At 42.1% G+C, this 21,136-nt stretch overlaps 1 protein-coding gene across 1 annotated transcript in view; it reads left to right on the plus strand.

Annotated features, from left to right (window-relative positions):
* The first annotated feature begins 4,214 nt into the window (after positions 1-4,214).
* Positions 4,215-21,136, plus strand: part of RAB32 (RAB32, member RAS oncogene family) — a 55,561-nt gene continuing 38,639 nt past the window's right edge. The window contains exon 1 of the mRNA XM_062641976.1: positions 4,215-4,377. Within this exon, the coding sequence (XP_062497960.1) occupies positions 4,230-4,377 (148 nt within the window). The 5' untranslated portion in view covers positions 4,215-4,229. The remainder of the gene's footprint in view (positions 4,378-21,136) is intronic.

Here is a 21,136-nt window from a genome sequence, read left to right on the forward strand (position 1 = left end):
CTGGAGCACTGCTGAGATTTTCAGACCCAAGTGGCACTAAAGATAGAAAATCTAGCTCTTTTTCTCTTTATACTTGTGAATAGGCTTGCTTATAGGGGCTCCTTGGTTTGAGTATGGCCTTGCAAAAGCCAACGTCTGAGGAGCCAGTCCGCCTACAAGTACTGCACTGGTGGAGTACAGACAATGACCTTACGTTCAGCAGTAAGTACCAATGATTCAAAAGTTTGGTCTCTTTGCTTGTAGAGGTGTTTTTGGTTCTGTTTTGGGGTGGGTTTTTTTTGGTTGGTTGGTTGGTTGGGGTTTTTTGTTTGTTATTTTTTGAGGAGGTTGTGGTTTTTATTTTGGTTGGTTGGTTGGTTTTGGGTTGCGTTTTTTTTTTCAATTAGAATCTAGTCCATCTATGTCTTAGTAAAGATTCAACTGATCAAGTGGACTTAATTACAAAAACTTCTTCAGGGTAACACAGCAGCTACTCACCTCAGAGCACCCAGTACAGCATTTCACAACTGCTAAAAAAGCCCAACTAAAATAGCTTTGCAGTGGGTAAATGGATGGCTGGTCCAGGACCACAGAGCAGCAAAGTAGCTTAGCATACTTGAGCTGTAGTTTACAGCATCCTGCCAAGGACAGTGTTGGCAACTCCACCAGCCTGATCCATGCATATCTGCCCAAGCTCTGCCTAGTAAGATAGATCTCTGGACCCAGGCTAGTGTGTCACGCCTACTTTGCATGGAGTAGGTGGCTACAAGAAGCAAAAGGTAATGGAAATTGGGCCCCTGCAGTTTTATTCGTCACTCTTTAGGGAAAAACGGAGAAGCAGGTTGCAAATAGCTGTTCTACACAATGTCTGAGTGGCTGCTAAAAATATTTCTTACATGGGAGTGGGAAAAGCGTGGTTTTGCAGATTGTATTGTTGTGGCCGTCTTTTTTTCCCAAATAAATGAGTCACTAGACACTTGGCAAGTACCTGTCTGCAAATCACTGGGAAGGAGAAGCAGACACTATAGTGAATATCAAGACCTGTTTTTATCTACATGAGTCTCAACAGGCATATTAGCAAAAAGGGAGGTAAGGAATGTCATCCAGCCAAGTGCGTGGTGCTACTACAGGCCCCATATCTGGGCCAGCCATTCATTTTGGTGAACCCTGAAAGCTCCCAGAGATGATAGATGAGAGGAGGAGTTACTGGTTGTCATTTCCATCTGCATCTATCCAGCTCAAAAAATCCAGCAAGGTATTCTTTGCCTTTGCTAATTCAACTTGTGTTTCTCAATAAATAACACAAAAGGGGCCTGCTCCCCACCTGAGAGAACAGGTCACTCTTTGGTACCAGGACAGCATCTGTTATCTACTTGGTTTCAAAGGTGGGTGTAAGCAGTATATCTCTACAGAAGTAAAATATCTTAGTGAGTTTTGGGTTTCCATAACCAAAAGGCCTCTAGGTAGGTGGAGAAGCAGCTGGCACAGATATGAGTGCAGACAGAAAAGAGTTTAGGAGTGGTTTGTATCTATGACATTCAATCCGCCCACTTATTTATTGCACAGCATGCAATATGTAGGTGGCATGAGATCCATTCCCCCACCTACACCACAGTATGGTGTATGGGGCTCCTACTTCCATGTGCTGCTGCTCTCAGTCTGCACCGGGAACAGGTATCTGTGAGACCTCCTTGCTGGAAAGGTGATGTACTTGCAGGACTGGATTGGGGTAGACAAGTCTGTGGTTGGCTCCTTCCAACTCCCTGTTTTCCCTTACACAGGGTGTCTCTGAAATGCACCGGGAACATATTTTCCTTGCAAGCAGCACCTAGAGATATGGGATTCGACTGCTGTAGAAGGGCTCTAAAGAAGTTAACAGTTTAACAAGAGCTGTTTCCCAGCTCCCCTCCAACTGATTGCATGAAGGCTGAGGTGAGACCAGTACCCCACTACAGCTAAGCAGACCTGTCAATCCTATGCCCCTACTTTGGAGGGTGTTGAGCCACTGCTTTCCTGAATGCCCAGCCACAAGTGCTGGCAAACGCCTGCGGTGGGCGTACACTCCCTGAGCATATGATCAGAGGAAAAATCACACCTGCACACCTGCAGCTCAAACATAGAATCATAGAATCATGGAATGGTTTGTGTTGGAAAGGACCTTAAGATCACCCTGCTGTGGGCAGGGACACCTCACACTAGACCATGTCACCCAAGGCTTTGTCCAACCTGGCCTTGAACACGACCAGGGTTGGAGTATTCACAACTTCCCTGGGCAATGCATTCCAGTGCCTCACCACCCTCACAGTAAAGAACTTACTCCTTATATACAATCTAAACTTCACCTGTTTAACTTTGAACCCATTACCCCTTGTCTTATCACTACAGTCCCTAATGAAGAGTCCCTCCCCAGCATCCCTATAGGCCCCCTTCAGATACTGGAAGGCTGCTAGGAGGTCTCCAGGCAGCCTTCTCTTCTCCAGGCTCAACAGCCCCAACTTTCTCAGCCTGTCTTCATACGGGAGGTGCTCCAGTCCCCTGATCATCCTGGTGGCCCTCCTCTGGACTTGTTCCAACAGTTCCATGTCCTTATGTTGAGGACACCAGAACTGTACACAGTACTCCAGGTGGGGTCTCATGACACCCCTACTGCTTCCAAGCTGCTGGTGTTGGGAGGTCTGAGCACCAGACCTCCGCTGTCCTTAATGACACAGGGAAAAGAAAGAGCAAAGGAGAGAGAACAACTCAGCTTTATCTCCCTTACAAGAAGGGCAGGCAGGGCTGTGCTGTGGAGCCAACAGTGTAGACTTAAAGACTTCAGCTACAGCCTCTATTTTGGCAACATTCCAACAGACCTGAAGAGTTGGCCCTTCACTCTTTTAGTTGATCCTGTTAGTTAACCCTGAAATAGACAAACTGCAAAATTATCAAAGCAAAATTCTTAATTACCACCATTGGGATTGATGGCTTTCGTGGAAGCTGAATCTGAGCAACGTTTTCAGAAACTTACAGTAAAGGAGGGTTTTAATATGCTTTTTAGACTTTAAAATGCACTGATAAAGAGATGTCTTTTTATTTGGGAACAAGACAAAAATGAGTGTGTTTTAAGTAAAACAATTCAACTATATTTTAATAATTTGGCAGGTACAATGACAGTCTTTTTGTTTTGTTTTGTTTTGCTTTTGGATGGAAGGGGGAGGGAGTGTTGGTTTGGTTTTTTTTTTTCTGCTTAAACATAATGCCAGGAATACCTAGAACATTATTAACTGTGCCAGGATTTTCATGTGCATCTGTGCAATGCTAATTTAGAAACTGAAGCCTTTAAGTGCTGACATCCTCAGTGTGTATGAATCAGTGCTCAGTCCTAGATTATGTCATTTTCCTTGAAAAGCTGGTCCAGAACCTGTGCTACTAACTTTTGAGTTTCCTAAAGTTTTATTTCCCACACCAAGCTCCATTTTGCAGTTGTGAGCATCTTTGGCTTATCTCTGGTATTGCTGCTGCTGCTTGTTACTCTTATCATTTAGTGCAGTGTGTTTGCACCAGCCTTGGCCCAGCTGCAGGGTGCAAGTGCCTCTCGAGCTCTAATTCTCCAGCAGTGCTGAGAGATTTTCCTTCTGAGCTGTATTTCCCTTCTTGAGAGGAGGCTATGCTGCATGACTTGCCCTCCATCCTGCTGTTTGTGCTTGGCTAATACGGTTGTTCATTTGAAAAAATCATACAATAAGAAAGTTTTGCCTTCCTGTTGTCCCTGACAGCAAAGTTTGCACAGTTCCATGGGCCCAGTGCCAGGGCAGACTGGTAGGAATCATGCTGTTGGGGACAAACTTGGTTCATCATAGTCCGGCTCTGAAATTTGTTCCCAGTTCAGCTCTTGATTCATTTAGCAACTAAATTATCTATTGTCAGTGACACTAGACAATGGTCTGTGGTGAAACACACAAAAATAGAACAGTTCTGTTTGGCACGGCTTGTGGGAACATAACCTTGAAAATAGGGGAGTTAACACCACTGTTAGCAAAAGGGAGTCTTATACCAGTTGCAAGACACATGAGGCAATGGTCCGTGGTGGCTCCTCCCCAAAAATCCCCTAAAAGTCCTGCAGTCCATTTTGGAAATCCCCAAACAGAGACCTTTTTGTAATAACTGCACAGTCATAGCAAATAGCCATAACTGGCCACTCCTTCCGATGTAGGCTTGCTCCCTATGTTGGGATGAGTGTGCACTTTCACTAGCATAAAAGCCCGAGCCTCATGCAATGTGGGGAGGCATACCCTCATACCACTCAGGTCAACGTTGTCTCTGCGGGGACGCCCGTTAAGGTTGAGCCTGCCACCTTGCACTGCGGTGATGTCTCCCGGAGCTGGTTTCCTGATCGTCATCACATGGTCCTTGGGGTTGGTAAGATAAACACTCACCAAAAATATCTGTCACTGCTTCTTTTACCCTTTGCCGGTTCTTCCTCCCTATCTTTTCCTATAGTAATAAACTAGTTGGGTTTTTTATCCATTGTGTCTTGCCTCTCTCTCTCAACCTGGAATCCTCAAACTCTGAAACATAGTTGGTGATGAGGATGGGATTCCGGGTCTGAGAGGTTGTAAGAAACATTTTGGGATAACATGAGTGGGGCTGTGTAGTGCAGTGCACAGCTACCGGATTGCGCCATGCCTTGGTTGCTGTTCTTTGTGATAGGGTAGTGTAACCATGTTTAAAAAGAAGCTGCCCTCTGATTCGGCTCCTGGCACCCTGCTAGTGGAATGACCAGGATGGACACCTGAGCCGCAGAGTATGCTGTGGGATAGGAGAGAAAACCTCTACTCAGGTGGGGCTGCAGCCATGGAGTGAAAAATGTCCCCTTGATCTATTAAGTACTGGGGACAGTTTGTGGAAGTCCCACAGACAAACCCCAAAGAGCTCCTGCAACACGCTGGGTGCATGGGAGGAGCCCTAGTTTGTGTGTTCAAAGTAACATGGGGGAGACTCCAAGAGCTAGAGGAACAGGTAGATCAGTTGAAACAAGAGTTGATAACTGAAAAAGCTAGGGGGGTAATGCAACAGCAATCATTAGCTGCCACCCAAGCAGCATCAGGGTGGCAGGAAAACCTAGAGAAATTTGCCACATCACATGCTCTGCAGACCGCACAGCAACAGCAAAGATGCCCAAAGCCAGGAGTGGATATGGGATTGCAGATATGGGCAGTGGTAACCCAACCAGACTGAGATCCCGAAACATGGGATGGAGACATCGGAGTACATCGGATAGTGAAGAGGGTGGAAACAAATGGGAGAAAGGTCTGGAAAGAGCCTTGGGCCATGGCTCATCCTGTGGAGTGGCCAGGGTGGATGCAGAAACCATGGAGCACATTGTGGGATAAAATAGAGACTTGAACTAACGTAGGACCTGAGCCATGGGGAGCTAAGGACCCCATGGGAGCGTTAAAGTGTTGGGGTGAGTTTGTAGAAATGCCCCATACCCACTCAAAGAAGCGACCAAGTCATGCCGGACACGACAGGCTGCTTGCCGCTTGCCTACAAAGGGATGGTAGATAAGAACACAGAGTTGGAGCAACAAGTAGTGGATTTAGCTTTTGAGCTAGAAAGGGTTAAAGCAGAATTGCTGTTACAGAGGCAGGCATTTGTAGCCGCTGCAGAGCAGGGTGAGAGACTTAGGAGAAAAAAAATGGTGTCACCTTCACAGAATAATACACTGCCTGTGTCGCCAAAAAAAAAAAAAAAGCGCAATAAGAAAGATACAAGGATACAAGGGCAGTGGGGCTACGGGTCCATGCGCTTGTGTCTGATCCCGATTGGGACCCAGACACATGGAATGGAGATATTTGGGGTACCAGTGAGTCAGAATCAAATACTGAAGCTGAGGCAGACGTGAAAAAGGAAGGAGTCCGTGCAGCTCCTGTGTTTAAAAGTAAGATGATCACCGAGGCAAATGGACAAGTAAGAACAGACCAACTGACAGACTATGGTCCTGAGGCGATTAAGAACTCATTGGATAAATTGAAGCAGAGGCCGGGGAGAAACCCCAGAACTGGCTAGTTTGCCTCATGGAGGAAGGAACAGATACTGTATTGCTAGATGGGATGGATGAGAAAAAGCCCATACTACTATCAGAACAAGGAAACCCCATTGAACAAGTGATTGAAAAGCTAAACCAATTAGGGGATTTACTGGGGCTGGGCTTGGACAAAGCTGCTCATGATAAGGGGAGAGTAGGATAGGAGGAGGTAGATACATTAAAAAAACAAACCAAACTGCAAGCTGTCCTGTTCTGGCCATATGGATAATTAAAGAAGAAGAATTGCTGATAGTGCACCAGGGTCATGAGCAGGACAGGGAGTGCTTGTGTGCATGCGTGCAAGGTTGGGCTGGAAACAGCCTGAGGAGTGATTGTTTATAGAATGGAATTTATAGTGACTGAAGACAGTGATTGATGTACTTTCTGTTTGGCTTCATAGCTCATATCTAAACCCTCTGGTATTCCAGCCGGCCGCCCATGTGGCTGTTTGGGCCTGGAAGCGTGGGCCTGGATCGAGGAGGGGGAGACTACTTCTTTCCTGGATGTTCACCGGGGGGGTCTCAGGAGCCCTGTGTGTCTTTTACAGACCAGTTGGACAATGCTATGCAAATATATACAATGCTGTCTCTCTACCTGGAATCCTCAAACTGAAACAGCGTTTGGGATATTGGTCTACCCAGGGGTATTTCAAAGCTGCATAAGGGAACTGGGTGCCAGTTTACAATTGACACAAGTGAAAAACTGAGCATGGAAATCCTTTAGATACCCTTGAAAACTCAGCCTGTCTTTCTCTCCATTTCAGGTCTGGACACAAGAGAGAGGTGTATAATGACATGAGGATTTCCATAGCCCTTTTATTCTCTTTCCCAGCTCCATTGCAATGCCAATTCACTCTTGCTCATTCTTTTCCAGCCTCTTTCTACAGCATGTATGGCACAGCTGTGGAAATTTCACCATTTAGTTTTATAGCTTTGGCTGAGATCCCTCATTTTTTTGTTTCCACTTACCTCATGATCAGTTTTAAAGGAAGATTTTGGAGGTCTGTGAAAGCTTGTGGAATAAAAAGACCACACAAAGAGAAGACACAACACACACATCAGCTGGGGTAACTCAGGTGCTGCAGCCATACAAATCATCAAATAAGGCCTCAGTTCACAGTACAGTTAACCCCCAAGAGGACAGAAATGCCAGAAGGTGTAAAGAGAACTAGTTTTCCCAGCAAGATCCTTTGAGTCCCAGCTCCCGCATAATGTTGTGTTATCTGTACCACCTGACAACACTGCAGTACCACCATTTGCGAAACACTCAGAGCCTTTTCCTTCTTATTGCTGTTTTTTGTTTTTTTTTGGGGGGGGGAGAGGTATCGGCCTCTTCAGTAGCCACTGTTCACAGACCTCTCTCCACTTCCTGTTACCGACACTTACAAAATATTCAAAGCCTTTTTCTTCTTCTTGCTGCTTTTCAAGATGGGTGTCATCATCTTCAGTGCAAGGTGCACCCTGTTGATAGCAGAGTGGGCAGTGCGCAGTGCCAGAGCAAGATCAGGACCTAGGGAGTGAATGAGCTTCCTTGCACAGCACACTGCTTTGAGACATTTTATGTGCTTTCCTTCTGCATTTAGAGCTCTCTAAGCAGTGCTAGCTGCAGGAGCCTCAGCGCCTCTGCTCACAGCAGCATGAACAACATGCACTGGTAAAAAACACCACAGCAAGCAATATTTTTTACATTTCAAACTCAATTCCTCAGCTCAATTGCCAGGACTTTCCTTTGTCTTCCTGTCACAAAAACTTTGCACCTGTGACACAAAGAAGCAAGTTTGAATGAAGAAAAAAGACATTTTTCCATGCAAAGACTTCTTGGTGCTAAAGGCAGGTAGCCCTGGAACAGTATTTTACAAAGGCCAGGCACATCCCTCGGCAGGACATCTCCCCTGTGCACAGGAGACAAGGTCCCCACACTGACAGACAGTCTGGGGTCAGATGGAACCCTCACAGGCCCTATCAAGACAGGTAATTTCACAGGTACCCTTCATCAATGCAACCAAGACACAGGTGAGGGCAGTTCAGGACAAAGAGCTTTGAAAAAGGCAAGCATGGGCAGTTCCTCCATGTCACCCTCCTTCAGGGGACTCAGGTCAGGGTGTCTGTGTGAGCATAAGACTTGCTGCCATGTCAGAACAGGCTGCAGCTCATGTAGCCTTTCTGCCTCCAGGCCCTTCTGAGCTCCAGCCCTGGCTCTTCCCAGTGGTTTCCCTCCTTCCCTGGGAAAAGATGCCTGTAGGGGTTTGTGGCACTCTGTTTATTCTGTTTGCTTGCTCTTGCAGTCTCTGCTGATGCATCTTCATCTGGACTCTAAACAAAATGCAAGCTGAAATCTCAGCCAATGCTTGCCCCTGCCAGTGGTTTGCTGTCACTGTCCCGTTTGGGAAGGTGAGAGCAGCAGTGCCAATATCCAAGGTGTGGGTGTTGTACATACAGCACACAGTAATAGAAACAAAGAAAGAGAGGCTGCATGAATGACCCCTGTAAGTTGTTTCACTCTGTCATCTATGAAATCCTGGTGAAATCACAAAAATCCAGAGTTGTGACTGGGCTGGATGGGAGAAGTAGTGCACTCTGTCTATCAGACCTTTTTGTCTTGTCCCTGATGGGCCAAGCACTGATATCCCTGTCAGTTGTGGATTTTCTTGAGTTTGTTCCACTGTCGCAGTGGATCACACTGGAAAAGACAACAGAAGCAAAACACAGAAAAGAAGCCCTATCAGGCAACAAATGCATCTGTCAGCATGAGGAGCTAATTCTTAAAAGAGATGTACTGGTTACCAAACTTAATAATTAAGATATTCCAAGCTATTTCAGGATTCTCCTGCTAATGCTGTAGGCTCAGTCCAATCAAAGGGTAAGAGTAAAGCTTAGCAGGATATCGTAGTGTTGTCGTAATAACACTATGCCAAGGATTTCTCCATCTTCTGGTACTTGAGGAAATCTGAACTATTTTAAAATTTTTAAGTGATGCCCAAACACCCAAATTTCACAAGGGTGATTAATGTCAAATGACCAGGACAGAGGAATCAGGGTCCAGCTTGTAATGTAAAAGTTTTAGGATATATAGTGACAAAAGGTCTTTTTCTTCTGTAATCCACATTTGAAAGTATCACTGCATCTGTAGAATTCTTCAAAGGAAACTTGCATCACTCCCTACAAGGAAAGGTCCACTCAGGCAGCAAAATACTTATTTCATTTACCATAATGCAAAAATTAAGCCTCCTGCAGACTGAGAGGAGATACGTAGAAATTGTATCACAGCTCTTAGATCAGCTGTTGCACATGTTATGTACTGCTTGATCTAAAGAAGAAAATGGAGAGGATTCTCCAATTATAAGCATTTTCCTAAGTCCTTTTGCCATGTTTTCTTCTCTACTAAAGCAACTACATTTAAAGATGCAGTATGTAGGCTTTCCCATTGCCTGCCTAGGGCTGAACACCTGATGTAGTGAGCTAATGGCTGACTCTAATCATCCAGTCAGGCCAGTTTTGCTAACTTTTCCAAAAGGCAGCTCTCTCATGGGGAACTCATATCTGCCATGAGAGGCTAGTATGTGTTTAACCAGGTTTAGACAAAGGAAAATAATCTTTAACAGAAGACAAAGGAAAATAATCTTTAAGAGGAGACTAGGTATTATTTATTTATTTTGAGAGGAATTCCCTGCATAAACTCATTTAGAAGGTACACCTGCTATTGTATCTTTTCCTAGAAATACTTAATTCCATGTTTTTCAGCAAAAGATCAAAGCATGTTTGCCCTACAGAAAGAAATAGTCTAAAGCTGCTTCTCTCTGGAGAAAAGAGAGATTTTGCCCCTAGACAGAAAACCTGATATTTGTAAGACAATATCTAGTCATTACTGATTGTGTGGTTAGTCTTCATTGACAATCACCTCAAGCCATGCAAAAATCAGTTACCGGTCTTTATCTTATAACTAAGAGACGTGACTCAACCTTTTAATTGCCAGTAAGCAGCACTTTCACTGTGAAATTTTAAGAGGGAGTAAAGAAACCTACTTTCTCACCTTTCTGAAACACTGAGGTTACTTAAGACAGATTTAAGCCTCATGAATATCTGCATTCTCTCTCACAAGTGCCTCTGCAATTTTTCTTAATTGATGACATAACATCTCACAAAATACTGTATTGACATATAAACAGCTTAGTCCCGGGTCTTTTTTGCCTCTGAGATTTATATCAGCCTGGTACAAGACACTTGGGCTCTTCAAAGGCTGGCTTCTGGGAGGCTGTGAGCACTCTGTCTGTCTGTAATGTAGTATGTTTGTGTGGGATGTAGCACTGTCCTCCCAATTTGGCAGGTGAGGAGGCTGACGCATAGTATACTAACACCAACATTTGCAAATATTTTCCTAAATCTAAGCACTAAGTTCTTATTTTGACATTTAAAGAAAAAATAATATATAGCCTGTTTCAGTTCTCATCTTTTTCTGAAGTTAATGGCAGCTACAGTTATAAGCATTTATATAAAGTTTGCATTGTTGATCTAAATTCTAATGGGTTTAGATGCCTTTCTGAAGAGATATTTCAAACCATTTCTTCAAGAGAAGGATCCTGTAGCATGAATGAGGACCTGAGGCACTGAGCAAAAAGAGAAGTGATTCTCTTCTTTCTACCCTGTGATTGTTCATCAACACTCATCTTGAACATTAAAAGCTACACTAATGTCACTTGGTACCATCTAACCCCAAATCTAGCATTCTAAAACTAGGTCATGCCCAAAGTAAGTTTGCTTATCCACCTGTGGTTCTCATTTCTTTTTAGATATTCCTTAGGACAAAGCCTTTAATTATGTCACCACATAAGAATTTGCCTTTTACAGGAGCTCTCCTTCTCTTTAAGTGGAGGGATGGAATGTGCTCAGACAGCTGCTTCTCAATATTTTTTCATTCATCACCTGATCAGAAGGTGAGCAAGCTTTCTTTACTAAGATGCATTCAAATTAATATATTTTATTTTATTTAAATTAAATTAAATTTTATTTCACTTCTTTTTTTATTTTATTTTATTTTAACTCTATGAGACATGAGGACACTGTTAGTCACACAAAGCTGTATATAAAACTAAGAGGAAGAAGGGTTAAACCATTAGCTGTGGGTCCTCAGTTTGGCCAAGCTACTTCAATTTACGTAACATTATAATATTATATAGAAGTCATACATAAAATCACAACTTTATTACTTCAGTATCACATATGACTGCCCAAAGCTGGAAATCAAGCCTAATGTTTTAAGTTGATGAAAGGCAGTCTTCTACCATCTCTCAATCATCCTCTCTTTACTACACGATTTTCATTTACCACATGAGCCTGATTCATTCCTAAAACAAGTTCAGCCTGTTTCTGAATAGAAAAGTAGCCCATGGGAAAAATGATGTTTGCTACCATTTTTAAAAGCTGTCTTCACATGTACAAAGGGAACAAAACAATGTTACGCTTTTCAAGAGTTTAAGTTTGCAGATGGTGCATGTTAAGATTGTTCCTGTTGGCAGAATTTAACACCTTTTTCAAGTTGAAACACAGCCTGGTGTTTGTGCTGGGCAGGAGAGCCGTGACAGCGTCGTGCCTGCTGCTCAGGGTTTGGGCTCTGTTGATTCATTGCCTAGGCCTTGCAGTACTGGTGCGGCAATAAGGGGTTCTCACCTTCTCACTGTGGCCCAGTGCTACAGGTGGTGGGACGTTTTGCCAGTGAGTTTACAGCATGTTTTGGAGCCAGTGGCTCACTCTGGAAGAAGCGATCACTGTGTCAGATGTGTCTGCTTCCCTAAGCTCCCCGCTCAGGTAAGAGGGTCCTGGTCTCCAAATCCAGTACCTCAATACTCATATCGCCCTCCCTGGCAGACACACTTCAGGCCTGATCCCCATAGTAAATTCAGACTGAATTTCAGTGCTGGTTAAACAAGCTGTTGGATGGTATGGGGTTTTATTTAACTGATAAGATGAAAACTTTTATTTTACCTTTTAAAACTTGAGACTGGCTGACCTGTTGGAGAAACACAACCCCAAAAATTTAACAAAATTTCAAGGAGCTGCAAGCAAAGCCTTACAGCAGGAGATACTGTAAAGTTTTAAGGCAATGCCAAGGTCTTCAGCAACACATGTTGGCAGTAACTATCAGCCAAATTCAGAACAGGAAAGGAACTTTGCTGTTCATATTCCTGTTCAGTAGGGTATTTCTTGCAGTTCTAAGCCACTGTAAAACAGTCTGGTTGAAAATCTAGACGCATCCATTGTCCCCTGACATTTATTGTGACTTTATGTTACTTAGATGAAAGAAAAATTATTCATCTGGAAATCACCTGACAATATAAATGGTGTTATTTTGGGCTTTTGTTGCCACTAGAATTAATCAAATGAGAAGCAATCACATTTTTTTTTGCTTATCATAGAATCACAGAATCATAGAATAGTTAGGATTAGAAAGGACCTTAAGATCATCTAGTTCCAACCCCCCTGCCATGGGCAGGGACACCTCACACTAGAGCATGTTGCCTAAGGCCCGACCTGGCCTTGAACACTGCCAGGGATGGAGCATTTACCACTTCTTGGGCAATCTGTTCCATTGCCTCACTGCCCTCACAGTAAAGAACTTCTTCCTTATATCTAACCTGAACTTCCCCTGTTTAAGTTTGAACCCATTACCGCAGCCTTCTCCAGGCTGAACAGCCCCAGCTTTCTCAGCCTGTCTTCATAGGGGAGGTGCTCCAGTCCCCTGATCATCCTTGTGGCCCTACTCTGGACTTGCTACAACAGTTCCATGTCCTTTTTATGTTGAGGACACCAGAACTGCACACAATACTCCAGGTGAGGTCTCACAAGAGCAGAGTAGAGGGGCAGGATCCCCTCCTTCGACCTGCTGATCACGCTCCTTTTGATGCAGCCCAGGATACGGTTGGCTTTCTGGGCTGAGTGCACACACTGCAGCCGGCTCATGTTCATTTTCTCATCAACCAACACCCCCAAGTCCTTCTCCTCAGGGCTGCTCTGAATCTCTTCTCTGCCCAACCTGTAGCTGTGCCTGGGATTGCCCTAGCCCAGGTGTAGGACCTTGCACTTTGCATTGTTAAACTTCATGAGGCTGGCATTGGCTCACCTCTCAAGTGTGCCAAGGCCCCTCTGGATGGCATAGTTCATCTAAGAAATCTGGGATCTTCCTTTGCTAGGCTGTGCTACTTTTGATATTCTGTCCCATTATAAGGCCAGTTTTCATCCATTTAGCAAAGAGGATTCTGCAGTAGCTTTTATTGTGTCACGTGCACAGGCATTAAATGCAAGACACAAACCAACATAAAATATGCAGCAAAGACTCAGAAAGCTCCTTCTTTCCCAAATCTCCTCACTTATATCCAGCCCTCTTCCACCTGATGGCATGTCCATTTCTCTTTGGTCTAACGACATGCATGTGCACTGGGGGCCTGGTGTTTCACAAGCCTGTAGAAGTGAGTGTAAGCTGCAATGGGGAAGGTGGTAAGAAGGGGACAGAGGGGCTGTCAGGTCTGTGGTGTCTCTGCTTGTATGAAATAAAAGACTGATTTATGAGGTCACCAAAGAGCTCTAATATTTTAACTCGTAATTCACATTATTTGAAAGGATGCACTACTTACCTAACACAGGTAGATGTAACAATACAATAGTGCCTAATCATTCATTTATGAATGATAGGTGTTGCCAACTTGTTCTTTTCCTCACATCTAAAATAAAATTCAGCAAACTTCTCCATGGCAGACAAAAACCCTTTCCCATCTGCAATCTGAAAAGAAAGAAAACCTGAATATTCTTATGGTTCAAAAATGGGATAAATTATATTCTGTACTTGTTAAAACAGACAAGCATCTCACTGAAGAAAAACAGGGACAAAAAAAAGAGAAAATGCTGTAAAATCTCATGATCTTAGGCCATTTCCTTGTAGCTTTAGCAGCCTGTTTGAAATAAGGGACAAAAAAGTCAGGATTTTTAAACATCTTAATAAAACCTTTCATCAGCTTAGAAATAGCCCAGCTCCCCCCTCTTTTACATGTCTGAACTTAAAAAAAATCAATAAATATATCAACCAATAGGAAAAAAAAATGAAAAAGGCATTTTATGTAATTAACAAGAGCACAGCAAGTGATACTGGGGTTAATCAGGAAGAAACAGAATGTGTGCTTGTATCCTTTGCTTAGATGCTGCTTCATTTCTTTTCTTCTTCCTGAAAGAAAAACTTCTATCCTATATGTAGGGCGCCTGGCACTTTTCTGCATTATGTTAATACAGAACTCTATTCCTGCACAAATAGGTGAGCTTTCTGTTATCAGAAGACAGAAAGAAAATAGTCTCTTGTACGAATCCATTTTCACTGGTGCATCTAATCCCCGTTGGATCTAGAGTCACTGGGAGATACAAGTAAATCACCCACATCCAGTACTCTTTGTATAAAGGTCATTTATCAGATGCTGTGGTCTCATAATACCATTAAGCAGCTAGTCTTCTATTATCCCATAGTGATGCATAGAGACCCCAGTCATCCGTAAGGAGTCTTTGAGCACGTCCTCTCCATAGGATGCCAATGTGCACAGCAGTTGTATGCCAGACCTCTTTTCATCAGAGTTTGTTCACAAAGCATGGGTGGTGTTATATAATGCAGGGCTGGCAAAGCTGGCAGTATCCTTTTTTGTAGGGAAAAAAAAAAGAAAGAAAGAAAAAGATGGTCTGAGGTGAAAAAAAAAATGAAGTATTTTCACAGTTCAAAGAAGAAGAACTTCAAAAAGATTTCAGAAAGTAATATCTTGGCTGCACTCCAAAGCACTTCTGAATTGACTGCCAAAGGATTAAGTCTCCAGTAAGACAAAATTATCTGTGTATACACACACACATGAACACAAACTCATTCAATATATGTCTAAAACCCTATTCAAAAAAACATTAAATTATTCAAACAGGCACAGCTATGAAGACTACAGACAAGATGCCAATCCCTTAATAACTGTTGCTTTGCCTTTGTGTCTGAGATTCCTATTTTTCCCAATACCATAAATATCTGGCAATGGGATACTGTCTAAAGGCACAGATGGTTCTTCTCTTCTTCTTCTTTAGCCTTGCTAAATAGCAAGTGTAACCGTAATTTGGTAACTACTAAAATCAGTCTTTGGCCATAACATGAAATTGCCTAGCAGCTTGGCAAAGTGGTCAGGTGACCCACTAACTTCACACTTACTGTTTATTAAATGGCTGTCTTCTGCACCTTTTAATGAGGACCTGGAACCAACAAATCAATATCCTTTCCTCATGACTAAATACTTAATCAAAAGCTTTGTGCCATTCAGTCACTTGTAAGTTGGGACGAGACGGTGAGAAAGTCCATGGTATCTAAATGTCTCACGTGGAATGACCAAGAATTGAATAAGGATTTAATTTCAGCATGTGATATTTAAGATTAATATGAGAATAACTCTTCCTGCAGGTGAACATTATTAGTAGCCAACAATATTCAGTATATCCAGTGACTATCCAACAAATACTCAGTTCAGTATTCTGAACTGAACCTCGAGGTTTGAGCTTGCCTCTGCAGGCAAGCACAGTCACTAACGTGATAGAGGTTGCTGGTCAAACTAGCACAGCCAGATCAATGCACTGGCAGGCACATTTTGGTTAAAGACAATGGACACTTTAACAGCTGCATGTGGTATAACAGCTGAAGGAAATAGGTGATTTTCTAAGGATTTTAAGCGATTTTTTTTTTTTTTTCTGCCAAATACTCATAATTTTTCCAAATACTTAAGTGGTGTAGATTTTCTATGCAAAGCATCACAGGAAGATTACTGGAGGAATTCTGTCAGGGTCAGTCAAGTGACTGAAGACAAAAACTGAAACGTAAGCTTAGTATGGCTCACAGGGTTTCTTTTGGTGAAGGTTGTATCAAGGTCTGTGATTGAAATACAGAATCAGAAGATGGGGCTTCCTGTTTTGGGTTTTTGTAACCTTGGGTGGCGAAAAAATGCATTCAAGGGAAGCTTGAAATGACAACACTTGTAATCACTGTGATATTTTACCACTTTGTTATATCATAGGACACATCACAATTTAAAAAATAAATGTAAGGATAAGCAAGCAAGAAAATGTTCCATGTCTCCAGGCCAAGTAGACACTGACTGCTCCATTAAAATATTTAATTGTAAAACTTGATACATTATCCAGAATGTGAATGTGCATAGGGGAGTATCTCTGAGCAAAGCTGCTCAGAACTGTGCATCTTGATTAATTTGAGGAAAATGAATTTTCAGCACAATTAAAATTATCCACATGGAATATTCCTCAGTACTGAGAAGCTATCATCACTTTCCATGAATAAACTATGGAAGTGTTTTGCTTTAGAGTGGTTTAGTTATTAATCTGAATCTGTCTCTGCCTGATGAAATCTGTAGTTTGGATGCTTTGAGTTTACTGTATCCTCTGCAGGCAAAGATTTGTAGCTAGACCTGTATGTTCCCTCTATGCCATGGTTTCCTTTTTTTTCCATTTTCTGTACGATAAAGGAGGGATCTGATGTGCCTCAGTCACCATTTGCAGCAGCAGATTGCAAAGTATATTATTGCAATGCTGGTGCTAGGTCAGGGGGGCTTTGTGGATTTAGCAGAAGGTAAAATTCTGATAAAATCTATGAGACATAAGAAAATGTGAGATGATTATGATCTTTGTGTAAGCATTTGGAAACTGGGATTTATCATAGCACTATTGACAGTGTATTAGCGAGAACACCTGCTGAGAACAAGATAAATGGCCAGTCTAGACTGCACATGAGGCTATTACAAATATGATGGATGGTCTCACTGCTTTTGGAGATTAGTTTAGAACTGCTGGAACCCCCAGCTACTGCTTGTTGTACTTCCAAATTACCCCATGATACTAATGATGAAATACTGAGGCATGTATTACATGACCTGTCTACAGACTGCATAATTAGTAATGAGAAATACATTTTACATTCTCTTTTCAGTCTAAAAAGTGAACTTTCAAAACATTGATATCATTCAGATTAAGTAATTCAAAGCCTCTTTATTAAAAAACACCATTCTACATTTTAAGGCTAGACTCATTAAAGGTGAGTGTGCTTTAATTATGCACTGTAATTTAGACCACAATTCAAGCATTCAATTTTTAATTCAGCCACTCCACTCTTTTGGTGTTTAGATAGAAAAAAAAAAAAAAACAAAAAAAAGGAAAAGTCAGAAATCAGCTTTGCTAGCTAAAAGGCAATTTCACAGGAGGACTGAAAAAGGCACAGATGTCATTGGATTGTTAATAAAACACAGTATCATTTGCATCAAGGCTGGGCAAAATCAGGCGTCAAAAGCTTTTGTCCTTCTGATGTCAGTTCAACACATTGCAATATTAATATGCAAATATCACAGATCTAAGTACATAATTAACAGTGACATTTGTACTACCATTTTTATCAACGGTATCGGTATTGTTTGGAAGTCAATTCTGACCACAAGCACAGGAACAATTTAAAACATGATTTAAAGAGCACAGGGTGGTAAATAACAACAACAACAAAACAATCTAGAAAAAAGGCCATTAACTTTTGCTCACAAACTGCTTTCATAAGCCTCCTAGAGGAACACACAGTCACAGTTTGCCCATTCTAATGTTCTTAATCATTTTTATTCCATCTATGTTTCCCTAGACAACAATTTATTCTTGAATTTGGAAGCTGAGTTTTCAGATTTGCACCAAAGTTTGGGTAAGGATAAAGTATGTCGCAGGTGGCTCAGCATTACGAAGGTCTCTTCTCAGTGACAAGCCTCTCTGACAGGAATGTTGAGTAGATGATGTGAGTGAGATCTTGCTTCTTCCCACATGCCTAATTTTGACCGATTCCAGGGAATTTGCTTTCAGGATACTACATGACCTTTCAAATTCACATTCACCATAGCTATCATGTGGAGCAGCCGACCAGTCTTCTGAGCATGGTGTCTGCAGTTAAAATGTCTGAAACTTGCCGCATATGTGACAAGTATAGTTGTTAGGTCTAAATGTCAGGCAGTAGCATGCAGCTTTCCACACAGCAGGAAGGGGTGCAGGCTTCTGCACCTTCCAGCTCAACATTTGCAACTGTCTGCTGCAGCCCCAGCAGCTACAGGGATGCTAAGCAAAATAAGTCAGAGCTGACTGATCCCTGGCCCTGAAGCATACTGGCATGCCTCAGCTTGAATCCCTACAGCTGAAATCTCTTACTCTCCAACACAAAGTAGTCATACTTGCATTGCCTTTGGGGATGGTTCCCAGCCCATGCTGGCCCTTGAACAACAAGCAGGAATTGCTGGGGAGACTCCTCATAGGCATGCACCAAAAATCATGCCAAGAAAGGACTGTGCAGACAATTTAATTGTACAAGCTGTATTAGTTCTGTTTAGTTTTCTAGGGTAGATAATGGAGCACCATCCATGCTCCAGCAGCGAAGGAGGGCAACGTGACCTCTGCCATCCCAGATAGTCTCATCCATCTGCCACGACCTGGTGCTCTGTCACCTGCTCTGACCTGGGGATGCCCCCAACTTTTCCCTTTCTGAGCCCCTCCCTCCCTTTCCTCTCTACGCAGAAGGGTCTCAGCAGTTTTTGTCCTTAAGGCCCCTCAAGCACAGGCAGCACTGAAGGAAGCTTAACAAAAAGTGCACAAACTCAGCCTCAGTCAGATCCTATGGAAATCAGTTTCCTGGGAAAGAAAAAAAAGCTGCTGAAGGATTAGCTGCTGCTCAGTAATGTCAAGAAGTAATTCAGACACACGATGCTGGCTCTCTGTTTCAAAAATGCCAGACAAGCCACAGCAGCTAGTATTTAAAGCTGTACAGAGTAAAATACATTGCGGATTACTTTCAAAAACTCTCACAGTATATTGAACAAATTGTAGTATTGCCAGATCCTGCAAGACAGAAAATCTGAGCTAGTTGAAAAGAAAAAGCTAGTTGCAGAGGAAAAGAAGAAAAGCAATGTGAAAATATTTCATTTACAGTGTCCAGTGTTTGAAAAAGATTATTTTCATAAAATTTCCAGAAGTTCTCATATTAAACATTGTTGAGATGGTATCTTCCTTAATGTCTTCTTCATAAGAAAAAAATCTGACCAGACCAGCTGATGGAATTCCTTACTCCTTGAAACTGGTTGGTTTGAGATTGGCAAGCTAAAGAAATTGAAAAACTTCTATGTTAGACTGAGCACAGGACTGTACTTGAACAGTGATGGGAACATGGTGATCTAGCGTTTGCTGTGTATTTTAGTGCCCTACACAAAAGCAAAATTTAATTCTGTCCTGGCCTCTTTTAGAGAAGACATGACAATAGGTATCAGCTGCAGTGAAAAATTCAATGAAAGCTTGCTGGAAACCACAGCAGATAACATCACAAACCCATAGATAGCATTTCAGTGTTATTATTCTTCAGGCTGTGCAGATGGTGATTTCCTTAGTGCCTGCTCTTTTCAGGCACTGACCCTAATTTCAGGAACTATCTATGCCTTATCTCATTTGCATCATTTTCATCCAAGACAATAGTCAAAACATTTTCTAGATAAAGGGTGCCAGAATGACCTAGATCGTGTCAGACATCTGGAGAAAAAAGACAGCTGGTAGTGCTGTAGATTATGCTTAAACTCTGAGTTTCCAGTCCTCTCTGGTTTCAAACTTGCTTCTCTCCTTAGTAGAGGTATATACGTCAGTGTTTTTCCACACTTCTGAATCAAGTGATGCCAAGAGCAAAGCAGATTACTTTCCAAATTGCTCAGATTGGTTCTGGGCTCACTACTGAATGGCTGTTATGATTTCAGGACTGGACTAGTTGATCGGATAATCTCTACTGTCCTAAAAGTGTGTAAATCTTTTAATTTATGAAGTCTGTTCTGTTGATTCATTTTTGTGGACACTACAGGATTCCAAAGCTTGCCAAGAAGTTGATGTCTTGAAAAAAAATTGTGGGCAGCTTGATACAAAGACTCAGGAGACATTGTAGATAAAAGGAGGAGGCAGGTGCAGGAAATGAAACCTGGTTTAAGTGACAGATTACCCATCACATGTGTCAGGGACAGGAGATGGCACAGCCAAGAGAGAAGCAACATGCAGCAGCAGTGGATGGGCTATGCATGAGCCTGTTGTGACCACAGGTGCCAGCCTGCATCAACCTGCTGTTGAAGAAAACAAGCTTTCAGATCCTCCTGCTTCCCCTTGTGCTTGGATGAAATGCGCACCGTGATCCTCATCAGTGATTCTGCAGAAAACGATTCCTCTCTATCTGTTTTTACCCTGCCCTTTAACTCAGTACAGTTCTTTTCAGCATGATGTAGTGTTCAACCCAAACACAAAATTGCAGCCAGCTTCTGTGCCAGAAATATTATCCTGATTTTGAACAGAAAAGCTACAGTAGGCTCAACTATTTTCTCATGAAAGTTTCATCAAAACTGACATAATTCATTGATTTCTTACAGTTTCAACTAATTAGTTTCCAATCAAAACTCTTTTCTTAAATATTTCCTCAGTCAGTGCTATCTCAAAATAATATTATCAAGTACCATGTAATACATATATAAGCCTTAGAATGTGCTGAAAAACCAAGGTTGTAAGATAGCCTTGGAATATGGGGTCAGCATGGCACTGGTGCCACATTTAGATCCTAGATCTGAAGTTTACCTCCTATTCACAAATAAACATACCTTTTCTTCAAAAATACTTGATTTGGGTACATATCCACATTATAAACACATGTAGTTTAAATAATTTGCTATTTGGTCCAAGGAGAAAAAAAGAAAAGAGCAAGTAGACGTAATTAGAACAAAAAACAAACCCAGCCCAAAACACTTCATATTGTCTCTTTCAAAAAACTCTTGATTCTGTGTTAGTATTTTTCTTAACATTACAATAGTTAAATGGTTCAACTTCCTGATTTAAAGGTCTTTTACCTAAATTTCCTTCTATTAAAACTTCAAAATGTTTAGAATACTCAAAATAATTTTTTCCGGGGGGGGGGGGGAATAAAAATCAGTTAAAATCAGTTCATAGTTCATCCAGCCTGCAAGTGAATTGAAAATCCAGTTTACCACTGTTT

Source organism: Pezoporus occidentalis, unplaced genomic scaffold (genome assembly GCF_034315485.1).
Source record: "Pezoporus occidentalis ecotype Australia unplaced genomic scaffold, CSIRO_AGI_Poc_V1 ctg7, whole genome shotgun sequence".
NCBI lineage: Eukaryota > Metazoa > Chordata > Aves > Psittaciformes > Psittacidae > Pezoporus > Pezoporus occidentalis.